Genomic DNA, 13,688 nt, shown 5'->3' on the forward strand with positions numbered 1-13,688 from the left:
CATCTTGTACAGCAATTAACCACTAGGAAGAATGTATGCAATGTATTAATTATTGAAACTGTCCTACCAATTTGATTTGAAACTGTCTCATTGCTATTTGTTTCTCAGTAAAATTATGGAAAAATAAATAAATAAAATTGTCTTCCAAAATTGATGGAGAAGAAACAATAAACACTTCTGTTTTCCTGTGGGCACTAGCTGGGCTGTTCTGGCTTGGGGTGCCTCATAAGGTTTCAGTCAAGTTGGTGATTAGGGCGAGGCTTTGCTTCGAAGGGTCCCATTCACATGGCTAGCAGTTAAATGCTGTCTTTTGGCTTCTGTTCCTGGATGGACCTCTCATTCCACATGCAGCAAGTGATTTGAGAGATAAAGTCAGAAGGCTTAGGGTCTTTTACAGCCTAGCCACCCTTGACCGTTTCTCCAGCATAAGGTCTGTACTGGACTACTACACAACGGTGTGAATACCGGAGAGTGAGAATAAGTAAAGAGAAACTCTTACATCCAGATATATTATAAAGAAACTAGGAAACCACATCAAAGAATCTACAACTAAAGGAATTAACAATATTACAGGGCCATTCCACCAGCAAATCTGAGCTAAAAGAGAAGTGAAGTCATGGTGAAAAGGAAAGATAGTGGGAAAACTGGCAGCATTAACAGATGGGAAGTGTCAGTGTGAGGAGAATTTCTGGTGTAGATGAACTGAAAGAATAGGAGGTGATGATCAAGTGTTGGGATACTTAAAATTGAGAATTAGTATGTGGTGCAGTTATTGATGCTGATAGGCCAAGGACATGATCATACAACGGTGCTGGACTGTGTTGGATTGTTGTGCTGAATTCACACACCTATAGTATTTAGATGCCAATGGAATACTCATTTCTGACAGGACTAAAAAAAGGGGATACAAAGGAAGGACTATTTTGTATCTATATACACAAAATAGTTAGGATAGATATACAGCTACTTAATGAGAAGAAAGATTTGTACTCATATTGTTTGGGCAGGATGTTCTGTCTGCATCTTGTACTATGGATAACCGCTAAGAAGATAACAGTGTACAGTGTATTAATTATTGAAATTGTCCTATTAATCAGTTTTGAAACTCTCATTGACAATTGTTTCTCAATAAAATAAAAATTTTTTTTAAAAATGATCATAGAACAGGATCATGGAATGGTATGCTGGTGTGTGTGTGGTGAGGAGTTCAGAGACCTGAAAGGCCACAGTGCCTAGAGGAGTCATCTGCATAATTTGTTGACATCACCAATAGCAGTGTAGGGGTAGAATGAAAGGTAACAACATTCTGAAGTCCTTGAAAAATGAGGAAGTTGGAGGTCAGTATATAACATCAACGAGGTGCCATAGAAAGTGACAAAAGTCTTTTGGCAAGAAATTAAAATGTATTTAGGTTTTCCAAATTAGAGAAGTTTAGAAAAAGCAAGGAGGAATATTTCTCCTTTACAGGAAATAAAGAGGAGAAGCAGTAATCTCCAAATGAAAGAGGTTCAGGAAGCAGCTAAGACAGAAGCGGAATGTTTCAGGGAGAAAGCTGAGCAATAGAAGAGCTTTAACTGAGTGAAAGTTAGCCATTATTATCATTTTTAATATAGATTTTGTGTGATGCTGTTGTGCCATACTGTTATTTCTAAATGCTTCAGTATACTTTGAAGAGCAAGTATAATTTGTTTTATGTAAAACAGTGCAAGGTTGAGGAGATAGCTCGGTGGTGTAAGCACCTGCCTGGCCAGTGCAAGGGCCTAGATTTGATCCCCAGTACCACATGCCATGCGTGGTGGTGCACACCTGTCATCCCAGCGCTGGGGAGGCTGAGACAGGAGGATTACTATGAGTCTGAGCTGCGTACTGAAACCTTGTACCAAATATATAGACAAGTAAAAGAGCTTATGATAACATCAGAATATTTTCATAGATATTAGAAATTCATTTGTAAATGACCAATATATACTAGGATCTTATTTACTATTGGAAAATATAAAGGCATATTACATATGATACTTCTTCTCAAAGCTTGTGGATTAGCGAACTCAGAGAAATAGAAGTGTGTGGGTGCTTCCTTACACAGCTTTAAGGATTTCCACCCACACACCCCCCTCAGACTATTAGCAGTGGTCACCTCTGAGACAGTGAAGAGAATGTGGGGGCAGGACATTAAGAGGGGCTTTCTAGTTTTAAGTTCTTTAAATGTTTTATTAGAATGTATCATACACTTGCCTAATAAAATATGAAGAAATAATTTGTGGAAATGACATTTTTCTTTGTTATAATTAAAAAGATAAAACGATTTAAGCTTTTTCTTTTTTCTTGTAGGCAGGAATACCAATGGGACCAATGCCAGCAGCAGGAATGCCTTATCTGGGACAAGCACCATTCCTGGGCATGCGGCCTGCAGGCCCACAGTATACTCCAGACATGCAGAAGCAGTTTGCTGAAGAGCAGCAGTAAGAGATCTTCAGGATTCAAGGATATCAGATTCATAATAGCAATTATTTTTATTTCATAAACTGTCAGATGTTCTCTAAATCCATATTTGAAATGAATATAGTGAAGTTGCTTTCAAAACTTTTTTAAATATACCTCTATTAGAAGTTTGGAGCCAAAAGAAACCTTAGAGATCTCCTACTTCAGACCTCTTAACATGTAGGGAAAGTGAGGTTCAGAGAAATAAAGTGACTTGTCAATCCAGGTTACACAGTTGGACCCAAATACAGGCCCCTGATTCTCAGAGCTTTACTTTTTGTCCTGTAGACACTGCCTTCACTAGAAAGCTTTTCATATATGGATGCTGATTTTGTATTTATCTGTCTCACTGTTTTGTTTTGAGATAGGTTCTCACTATGTAATACAGGCTGGCCTTAAACTCGGGATTCTCCTGCCTCAGCCTCCTGAGTATTGGCATTTCAGGCATGCACAATCATGTTCAGCTGCCTCCCAAATCTTGACATTACTTTTCAAGCACTGTTTTCTCCCTTGCAAATTAGATAAGAAATAAATATCTGTGCATAATTTTAATCATTTTAGGCTCATTTCCAATATTTGAGAATTAGTATAGCAAGAAAATAGGTTTTCATAAGAAAAATAGACATAATTAGTAGTGAAGGTTATACTTGTAGAAATGCAAGATGATACTGCTGAAGCTCTTAGAAATCTAAATGTAACAGTTGATCCTTGCAGCTGGATCTTTACTGGATTGCTTTTCCTTCAGAAAACGATTTGAACAACAGCAAAAGCTTTTAGAAGAAGAGAGAAAAAGACGCCAGTTTGAAGAGCAGAAGCAAAAGCTCAGACTTTTGAGTAGTGTGAAACCCAAGGTACTGTGCTCACTACCTCCCCCTCCTAAAGCACACCCCCTAGCTGTGCCTCCTTTCACTCATTCAGTGAATGTGGTCGCTGAGGTGCCAGCCCAAGCTCAGGCTATGATTGCTCTTTTCTCTTTAGTTCTCTCATGACCTAAGAGATAGCTTTTTCTCTTTCTGTAAATATATGCAGTTGATAAAGAATGAGATATCAGCCATTAACCTCTCTTTTCTTTTTTAGTGCCATGGCAAACTTTATAATCTTTTTCTTGGGAAACAGTCTTACATTTAGTGATATGAGGTGGATTTCTGTTGGAACCCTCACCGAACTCTTAATATCTAAAAACTCTCTCCTGAAGTGTTGGCTGTTTTAATATCCTGTATTAGAGAGTCATCTTATGCCTTTGTGTTATATACTTATCAGTGTCTTTCTGACTTGGCAAATTTATCATCAGAAGAATGTAATAAGAATATTGGAAATACACTAATTTGTGCTTTTAATTTGGCAAGGTTTAGGACAAAGTGAGAGATAAGTAAAGAAATATATTTTTGTTGTCTCTTAGACAGGAGAGAAGAGTAGAGATGATGCTTTGGAGGCCATCAAAGGAAACTTAGATGGATTTTCCAGAGATGCTAAGATGCACCCTACTCCTGCATCACACCCCAAGAAACCAGGTAGTTTTAATTTTAAAAGGCATTAAAATGTTTTTCTTAGAAAATGATCTAGAGTCCCTATGTGTTTAATTATGTGAGGAGAATCAGTGCTGAACTTTTCCTTCAATATAAGTACAGATTTAGATGTTTAAAATACATGACTGTAATCTCAGCACTCAGAAAGTTGAGGCAGGAAAATCACTGCAAGACCTCCCTGGGCTACAAAGTGAGCTCAAGGCCAGGCTGAACTGCACAGTGAGACCCTGTCTCAAGAAGGGAAAAAAAAAATCTAGGTGGGATAACAATTATCTTTGGAGGAAAAAAAAAACCTTCTTCTAGTTAAGCATGAGTATAACCATTTCATTTCACTTATAAATCTTCTTTGTATAAATGAGTATGTTAACAATAGAAAAATCTGTTCATGTTTTTAAATTATTTTTATGACCAGTTCAGATCTTATTATTGAATATAATAAAACTTGCAAAAATCTTAAAATGCTTCATTTTTTTCAAAATCAGATTTGATAATGCTCCTCATAAAAATTTAGTTTCTTTAAAAATGTCCTTACAGTTTTTTGTCATCAGGTAAGTAAGAAAAATACTTAGAGCAGGGTAGAAGTGTTTTTGTTTATAGTTATTGTTGAAAGCATTTTGCAGTTGAAATGAGTCTTCTCTGCGTAGCTATTTTTCTATCTTTTTTTAAAAACTCAGTATTTTGACATTTTATTACCAGATAATATTAAGAATAATAAGCCAGTAGCCAGTGAATGTTTTTAAAAATCATTAGTGAATCAAGAAAGTACCATCCTCTGTTGGAAAAGCATTGAATTTTATCTTAAATACTTCTATTATGATACCTCTTATATGTGTTAGGAGGAAATAATTTGATACTGGCATTGTTGCTAATTCTTTATTTTCTGGGACAGCTTTGACTCTGTCCTATTAATTATACTGGTTAGATTATATACTAGATTCCCGTTCCAAAAATAGGCCTAAAGTATACACCAGGATTGAAATGAGAATAAAGCTATCGTGATCAGAAAGGAAAAACATTTCTAAAAATGAAAAGTATAAGCCAAATAAAATTATCAAAAAGTGACTTAAGGGTAGACACTTATGAGTTAATAGTAAACCTGAACTTGGCACTGAACGTAATAAAAGGACAGGAAGCCAGAGAGTTACTATCCTTGTTAGGTCAACTCTGTCGCGTTCATAAAGAATGCTCTTTTCAGCATCCAGCTATATTGACAATGAGAAACACTCATGAGAAATAAATTGGTGTTAAGCAGGCTCGGTGGTGCACACCTGTAATCCCAGCACTTGAGAGGCTGAGGCAGTACCATCACCACTAGTTGAGGCCAGCCTGGGCTACATAGTGAGTTCCAGGACAGCCTGACCCTGTCTTGACCAAAAGAAAGGGTGCGGGGGGTGGGGTGGGGATTGGTGCTTTGAGGTTCAGATCTCCAGAATTCAATAAACATATTTGTAATTTATAATTTCTAGTTAACTACTTCATGCTGAGATAGAAAAAGATTGATTTGAAGATTCCAGAGCCATTCCAGTTAGAGTTTAGACCTAGCCTCAAAGCATATAAAAGAAATCTTCTAACTCCTTTACAAATCAAAGGCACCTTTTAGTTTTCTCTCATAGATCTGTACAATATTTTATCTTAAAATATTGAACGTACAAACAATATTTATCATACTTTTATGTTTCTTATTAGCATAATTGTAAGAGTTTATGAGCCAAAATACATGCCACATAAAATTAACATAATTCCAGCCGATTCTGGACAAATGCAAGGAGTGCTGGTTTAGCATTTGCCGTATAGTGGATTACTAAATATACTTTATATTATTGGAATATAGCATATACTTTCAATTATATTGTAGAATGGACATAGTCCATTTTAAAATATTCATAGTAGGTAAGAACCTAAATTCACAGAGTTTTTAAGCACCATTCAGAAGTGTGAGATTCAGTGTGGCATGGTCTTTTTCAAATCAAATTAATTACAGCAATAATTTTGCTTATTTTATATTTTTCATAGAATTTCAGTACTTCTGGGTTTTATTTCATTGATCTTAACAGTGATAATGAGTATTTAGTAACAATTTTGTACATGATAGGTATTTCTTTAAAAATGCTCCTTGTAACATTAGACTTTAGTAAATCTTTGTGTGTGTATGTGCCAGGGATTAAACTCAGGACCTTGCACTTGCCAAGCAAGCACTTATTCCACTGACCTGTCTCTCCAGCCAGACTTGAGTAAATATTAAAGTAATTCAAAGTAGGTGTGAATGCCGTGCTGGCCCCGCCCCCGGGCACGCTGAGAGAACAGTTGAGACTGAGTTTGATGGCAAGCGTGCTTGTAATTCTAGCTCTTGGGAGGCTGTAAACAGGCAGAACACTAAATAATAAGGTAGTAGTAATGAGCTTTGTGTTAAGTGTAGGCCCTAGGCAGGCATGATGGTACATGCCTGTAATCCAAGCATTCTTTGAGATTGAGCCAGGAAGATCACAAATTTGAGCCTACCCTATGCAATTTAGCAACTTGGCAAGAACCTGTCTCAGAATATTAAAAAGGTGGACAGGGGATTGGGGATGCAGCCCAATGCAGGAACTGTGGGATAATCCCTAGTCCCACCACTAAAGAACATGTCGTCCCTGCAGAGCAGGTTTACTGAAGTGAATCTCATCTGAGTGAGTGTCATGTTTAACAGGAAAAAGCCACAGTGATGTTTATACTATTTAGTGCTAAAATGCTTTTAAGTAGAGTTCTCAATCATGATGGATTTTCTTAAATTGACTATTGAGTTGTTTCATTTATCTCTTTGTGGTATCCATTTTGAGGCTTTTCACAAGAAAATATCACCTTGATAATGTGTTTAATGCTCTTGTGTTTTGTAATATTCATTCCCTACATGATAACTATACGAAAGGACATGGAGCAGCCATGCTATATGGGAAATTACAAGCTTGTGTTGTGCGTTATCACTAAATTTCATACTAAGTAATGAAATGTAAACATCAGAGAATGTATGTGTCCGAAGTATATTCAGCAACGCATCGGTAGGTCTGGTATATGTACGTTGGTTTCAGCAGACATTATCCAGATAAACAGAACATTTAAATTTCAGAAAATTTACCACTGTCCTATAAATTCATTGGTGGGTTTTGGTTAGGAAAATTAGTAGTAACCTAATAAGAAGAAGGAAATACTGAGTTTTACATTTTTGTTTTGAATCAAATGCAAAATAACTATAAAACTTTTTAAAAAGATAAAATTATGTATAAATATCAAAATGATTTGCATGCATTGCATAATTCCACTTGACTATTATTGTTATCCCTTATTCACCTTCACTGGTCATATCTCAATGTGTTCTTGGAGATTGTACTACATCCTAACTTCTTTTTCTCCATTCATTTTCATTTCTGTGTGTTTCATTACCATTTTCCATTTTGCAGATTGTCCCACATCATCTCATTCTACTAAAACTGTTTCCCCATCACCTGCCTTTCTTGATGAAGAAGAATTCAGTGACTTTATGCAGGGGCCTGTTGAGGTTCCCACATGTGGGCCTTCTTCCACAGCCCCGCCCTTTCAGTCTTTCCACCCCACCACCCCACTTGGCCAGTTGCACACACAGAAGGCTGGTGCGCAGCCTCTCCCTCCAGGTCAGATTCCAGTGTCTTTTGCCTTACACGGTATCCTTGGCCAAACTCCTTATTTCTCTGCTGATTCAGCCTCACACCATGTGCAGAAAGCAGGTAACTCCTAGCATTATTATGGAAATGTTCTTACGATATTTTGGGATAATATATTTCTCTCATACAAGTAGAATAACAACAGTGATGTTGGGAAAGAAATACGTATGTGAATATAAGAGTACTGTTCAAGTCTATCAAGGAAGAGAGGAGATCTTAAGTTTCAGAGTCTCCATAGGTCAGAAAAGAATATGATACTTTTTGCTACTAAATTAGAAACATTTAAACCACCTTGTAGCTTTAGAAATAAACTTAATTCTTAAGATGACTCTTTTTTGGAAAATCATCAATACCATTTTTTTTTTTTTTTTTTTTTTTTTTTTTGTGGCCAGCTCAGCCTGGTGGGGGTGGCGCAGCATGTGGTTCCAGGGATTGAACCCTAGTCCCTGCACTTTGCCGGAGCTTGCCTAAGCAGGAGCTTTAGACCACTGAGCTATCTCACCAGCCCCACCATTTTCTAACGAATAAACATACTTCGAAAAGTTTTTTTATGAAGTGCTCTTTATGGTTCCATGACAAAGTCTTGGGAGGCAGAAGCTCAGAATGTTCTTTTACTGTCACTTTGTCCTTGGACAGATCCTTTAAACAGTTGTGTATCACAGTTTTTATCATCCATGAAATAATGGGGCAGCTATACATTCAGGTTTCAAGCACAGTATAGTGCTTGGAAGAATCTGGGCTGTCCTGTAATTAGCCCAGACTTTATCATTCCACAGATGTGGAAATAGACCCAGGTATACTACTGCTGGAGGCCTTCCCAGTAATTATGGAAAGGTCTGTATCTTGTAGATTGCCAGGTTTCTAGTGTAGTACTCATTCCTCTACGCTTTTACCAACTATATAGAATTCGTGAGGATCAGAGTAGATAATTATGTTTAAGTTCTCTGAAACTTTTAGTCTCTCAAGTCCTTTTCAAATGGGTAGTGCTTGGACTATTAAAAGTTTAATAATCAAAGTTTACCTCATATGCGGCAGGCCTTCACCTTAAAATATGGGTGGCAAAGGGATAATTTAAAAGATCAGAGATATGCATTATATATAAGTAATCCTTCATGCTATTTGTTTAGGCCCGCCCTTGGAGGAGAAGCTACTAGTATCTTGTGACCTAAGTACATCTGGGCAGGAACAAACTAAATTAAATACATCTGAAGTTGGGCACAAACCCCTGGTCCCAGTCTCCAGTAAGAACCAGCCCAGTTTAACGGCCAATTATGGGGGTGCTGTAGATGGATGTGTAAGTGGTGCCACCACCACAGAGGCAGAAAAGACTTCAGACCAAAACCTGTCAATTGAAGAGAGTGGTGAGCTCATGAACCATTCAGCAACAATCCGTTTAACCAAACGTCGCTCAACTGCTAACACCTTAAGCATTAATCCTAAAGTGAATGCTGCTTAATTTTGCTAATAAAAAAATTTGCTTAAAATATATTTGATGCAATCCTTTCTCCAATTAACCCCTAAAATTTTGCTCTGAATTCTTATAGCACACTATATTATTCCTTTTCAAAAAAATGATTTTAATAACCACTTTTCTTCATCAGAATCATTCCTGATATGAAATTTACTTTGCTTCTCCCCTCTTCTCCTTATACTTTCTGTTCTTCCATAAAGTTTAAAATTTAAAATGTAACTAGAAGAGTCACCAATGAGAGCATGGTTTCACGCCCCCCGAAATCATATGCATAGTTGCCTGTAAGTTTCCCAGTTTGGGACAGGGGAGGAACTTAGGGGTAGTGCTCTTGTGTAGCACACATGAGATCCTGGGTTCAAGTCCTACTCTAGAAAAAGAAGTGGGGCCGGGGAGATGGCACAGTAGAATAAGCACTTCCCTGGCAAGCGCAAGGGTCTGAGTTCAATCCCTGGTTCTGAAAAAAAAAAAAAAAAAAAAAAAATCCAAATTTTATAAACTCAGTCTGAGCAATGAATTAAAATGTGGGTGTCCTTACGCCAAACTTCTGGATGCTATTTTACTCAACAACAAACCCAACTAAGGTAACAGTGTCATGTCCTGATTTTTTTTTTAAATAAAACTTTGCAAAGCAGCATTATTAAAAGCTGCACATGAAGCGTAGACAGTTAAATTTTTTTTTCAGTTAAATTTTTTTAAGCTATGACTTACTGTATTTTTTCCTTTAATTTATAATACATTTGAAATGATATAAACCTCATGTGATTCAGAATATTGTTTTGGTACATTATAGTTTTTTACTCTTGAAGGCATAGTTACTGCACAAAAGTTATTTAAAAACCAAGTATTTTAGATGTATTGGTGACGTTTTCTAGTGTCTCCAGCCAGAGCTGCTCTTTGTAAAAGCCACGACTCAGTGTGATTTCCCCATCTTCTCCATGGGCCGTGACATGCTTTAATACGCTTTATTTTCTAGGTGTGGGAGTATTTCCCCCACAAGAGCCTGTTCAAACCAGAATGCCTCCCTGGATCTACAATGAGAGCTTGGTTCCAGGTAAAAATCCAAAAAGCTGCTCTGCCCAGAATTCCCAGCTGGACTTTTTGTTTTAAATATTTTATTTTATTTTTTTTTATTTATTTTATTTTTTAATTTTGTGTGTGTGTGTGTGTGTGGCCAGCTCAGCCCACCAGGGGGCGGGGCTGGCTGGCATGTGGTGCTGGGGGATTGAAACGCAGTCCCTGTGCTTTGCTTAGCTTGTTCTAGGTAGGTGCTCCAGACCACCGAGCCATCTCACCAGCCCCTTTTAAATATTTTAGATGTAGTTATATTTAACTATTGTGGTTTTAAAATATATAAAAGGAATTGTCACTTTTTTCTTCAGAAATATAGAAAATTAGATCTGGTGTATGGGACTGTTTCATATATGAAATAATTACATAAATGCAGAAATGTTTTTGTTTTTAGTATTTTGTTGAAATATTTCTAGAGAATTTTTTAAAAATCTTATTTTACTGCTTTTTTGAGACAGAGTCTCAGTGTGTAGTTCTGGCTGACCTTGAACTCATGGCCGTCCTCTTGCCTCAGCCTCCCAAATGCTGGGATTATAGGTAGGTGCCATCGTACCTGGCTATTTCTAGAAGGTGCTTCAAAAGGATATTATCAGCCAAGCTCAGTTGTGCCTGCTTGTAATCCCAGCACTGGGAGGCTAATACAGAACAATTGAAAATTCAAGTCCCGCCTAGACAACTGAGCAAGCACCTCTCTCAAAGTCAAAAATAAAAGGGCCTGAGATTGTAGTTTAATGGCAGGGTGCCCCTGGGTGCAGTCCCCAGTACTACCACCAAAAAACCACATTATCAAATACATATTTCAGAGATTCTTAGTAAAATCAAGATTTATAGGGCTGAGGAAATAGCTCGGTAGAATAATCACTTGCCTGGCAAGTGCAATCCCCAGTACCAAAAAAAAAAAAAAAAAAAAAGATTTATACTAGTATGCTTAATGTAATTTTCTGAATTCTCAATGGTTGATTTATATTTTTACTATTTTTTATGATTTGTCAAGTAAAAGACTAGGTGGCATCTTTTTCTCTTTGGAAGGTAGTGTTAATTTGTTCCTTTATGTGAATTATTACTGTTGAGCCTAAAAAGATTACTAAAATGCATCTGGTGGGCATACTTAATTGGTGGAGAATAGTGTATTTAAGCTATAATTGATATGCAATAGAATGACAATTACAGCAGCATATGCCAATACTGTGACAGCTAAATGTAACTTTCATTAGATCTTGAATTTTGTAAATTGATCGTAGGCTAACGTTATTCTATACTTGATTAAATGAAATTTACGCAAGATTTCTGTAGCTGAATTTATGTTGTTAATATCTATAATCACATATTAAAAGGCTAATTATTCCCCAAAATCATGTGGAATTTCAAAAATTGAACATAAAAATAATAAATTTTATTCTAGCTACCCTTTTACATCTTTCTCTTCAAGCCAAAGTAAAAATAGATTGTAATACATCTTTTAAGTTATTCCATTCTTGTCAGCTTGTATTTATGTTTTCTTCTTCTTTCCAAACATACACGCATACTATACTTTGTGGTCAAAATATATATTCTTCTTGCCATCCTGCTAACCTACAATCCATGTTGGTAATTCCAGATGTAAAGTTTTTGTTATAGACATTCTTCTGTGTTCCATTAATGCTACTCACTTTTATTTCCAACAGCTGCTCTAATTAGGCTTGCCAGATTCAATGTATAAACACATAGGATGCTCCGTTAAATGCAAATTTTAGACACACTGCAAATAGTTGTTTAGTGTAAATATGTCCTATATGGAATTGCTATTCTTCACTTTTTATTGGTATCCATTTCTAGTAGCATTTTCCACTTTATCCTTTGGAGATCTTGTGTTATTATGAAAAAAACTCACCAATACCCCTCCCTGTTTTCAAATGCTGGTTTTATATCCTCACCTTAAATACAATCACATCTTTCTCTGAAGACTGTATTTCAGCTGGCTATATAGTTCAGTGGCACAGCACCTGCCTGACAAACATAAAGTCCTGAGTTCGATTCCCCATACAAAAAAACCCCCACAGACTGTATTTGAAAGCACCTTTTTGTTGTTGTTGTTAATTTTATTGAGAAACAAATAGCAATGAGACAATTTCAAAACCGATTAGTAGAGTTTCAGTAATTAATACATTGCATATTGTTGTCTTCATAGTGTTTATTCACAGTACAAGATGCAGACATGATATCCTGTCCAAACACTATTAGTACAAATCTTTCTTCTCATTGAATTAAGAGCAAGTAGCTATATATCTCTACTATTTTATACATACAAATACAAAAAAGCACTTTCTTAAAAGGTATTTGCTCCCGCAACCTTTAATTCATTGGACCAAGAGAAAGGTGGTATTAGTATAATACTTATTTGCATGGCTACTTGTAAACCTTTTCTACCATCATCACTCTATAAATTCTCCTTTGAAGTTCAAAATACAGTACTGTATCTGCTTGTACCCTCTTCCATCTTAATGTTGTTTTATCCAGAAAAATTAATGAAATTCAAAAACATTGTTACACTCTTCTAGTAGAATTTAAGACCATATATTCCCATCACCCCTAAATTCTCATCTTTACGCCTAAGCTCTGACCTCTCTTTTAAGTTCCATGTTCTAATTGTCTGCTGGGTATTTCCACTGAAATTTCTTCACAGCAAGTTAAACCCTGATATGGTAGGGCATGATGATACATGCCTGTAATCTCAGCACTCAGGAAGCTGAGGCAGAAGGATCAAGTTGGAGGGCTACATAGAAAGTTCAAGGTCAGCCTGGACTGCAGAGTAAAGACCCTTTCTCAAAAAAACCAACACAACAGAAACCAAACTCCCAGATGTGACTTCAGTTCCATTATAGCAATCTGATTATAGATTATTTTTGTATACCAGCAATGATGAAGTACCAATCACTAACAATATATTTATATTTCTCTCCTTTAATAGATGCCTATAAGAAAATTTTAGAAACCACAGTGACTCCAACTGGAATAGATACCGCTAAACTTTATCCCATTCTGATATCATCTGGACTTCCCAGGGAAACTCTGGGACAGATATGGGCCTTAGCTAATCGAACTACGCCTGGCAAACTTACCAAGGAAGAACTTTATACTGTTCTTGCCATGATAGCAGTAACACAGGTAGAAAATATTTAAGTTAGATCAAATAACTTTTAATAATAATTTAAAGAATATGAATCCTTTTTCCCTACAGTCTTACATAAACCCTCATACATTAAATTTTAGATCATTTTTGAGGGGACAGTACTTCAGTTTGATGCACATATTGGCAAATTATTCTGTTGTTTAAAGACTAATATACTGACATTCTCTGGCTTCATTGTATCTGTTTTAAACTTGAATGTTAACAATTTAAGAAATTATTCTGTCATTTAAAGCCCTATTTAGTTCATCCATGCAGTCGTAAGTTAGTCATTAAAATAGTCATATTCAGGGGTGTGGGAG

The 13,688-nt window shown here is 36.4% G+C and overlaps 1 protein-coding gene across 10 annotated transcripts in view; it reads left to right on the forward strand.

The window, feature by feature from the left end:
* Positions 1–13,688, forward strand: part of Synrg (synergin gamma) — a 78,789-nt gene that overhangs the window by 16,963 nt on the left and 48,138 nt on the right. For 5 of the 10 annotated variants that reach the window (XM_023703116.1, XM_023703117.1, XM_023703119.1 and 2 more), the window contains exons 4-10: positions 2,332–2,462; positions 3,227–3,332; positions 3,881–3,992; positions 7,442–7,744; positions 8,809–9,042; positions 10,126–10,203; positions 13,168–13,364. In XM_023703116.1, the coding sequence (XP_023558884.1) occupies positions 2,332–2,462; positions 3,227–3,332; positions 3,881–3,992; positions 7,442–7,744; positions 8,809–9,042; positions 10,126–10,203; positions 13,168–13,364 (1,161 nt within the window). The remainder of the gene's footprint in view (positions 1–2,331; positions 2,463–3,226; positions 3,333–3,880; positions 3,993–7,441; positions 7,745–8,808; positions 9,043–10,125; positions 10,204–13,167; positions 13,365–13,688) is intronic. The other 5 variants (XM_023703121.1, XM_004642999.2, XM_004642997.2 and 2 more) reach the window with 2 other exon arrangements.

Source organism: Octodon degus, unplaced genomic scaffold, assembly GCF_000260255.1.
Source record: "Octodon degus isolate 3935 unplaced genomic scaffold, OctDeg1.0 scaffold00164, whole genome shotgun sequence".
Lineage (NCBI taxonomy): Eukaryota > Metazoa > Chordata > Mammalia > Rodentia > Octodontidae > Octodon > Octodon degus.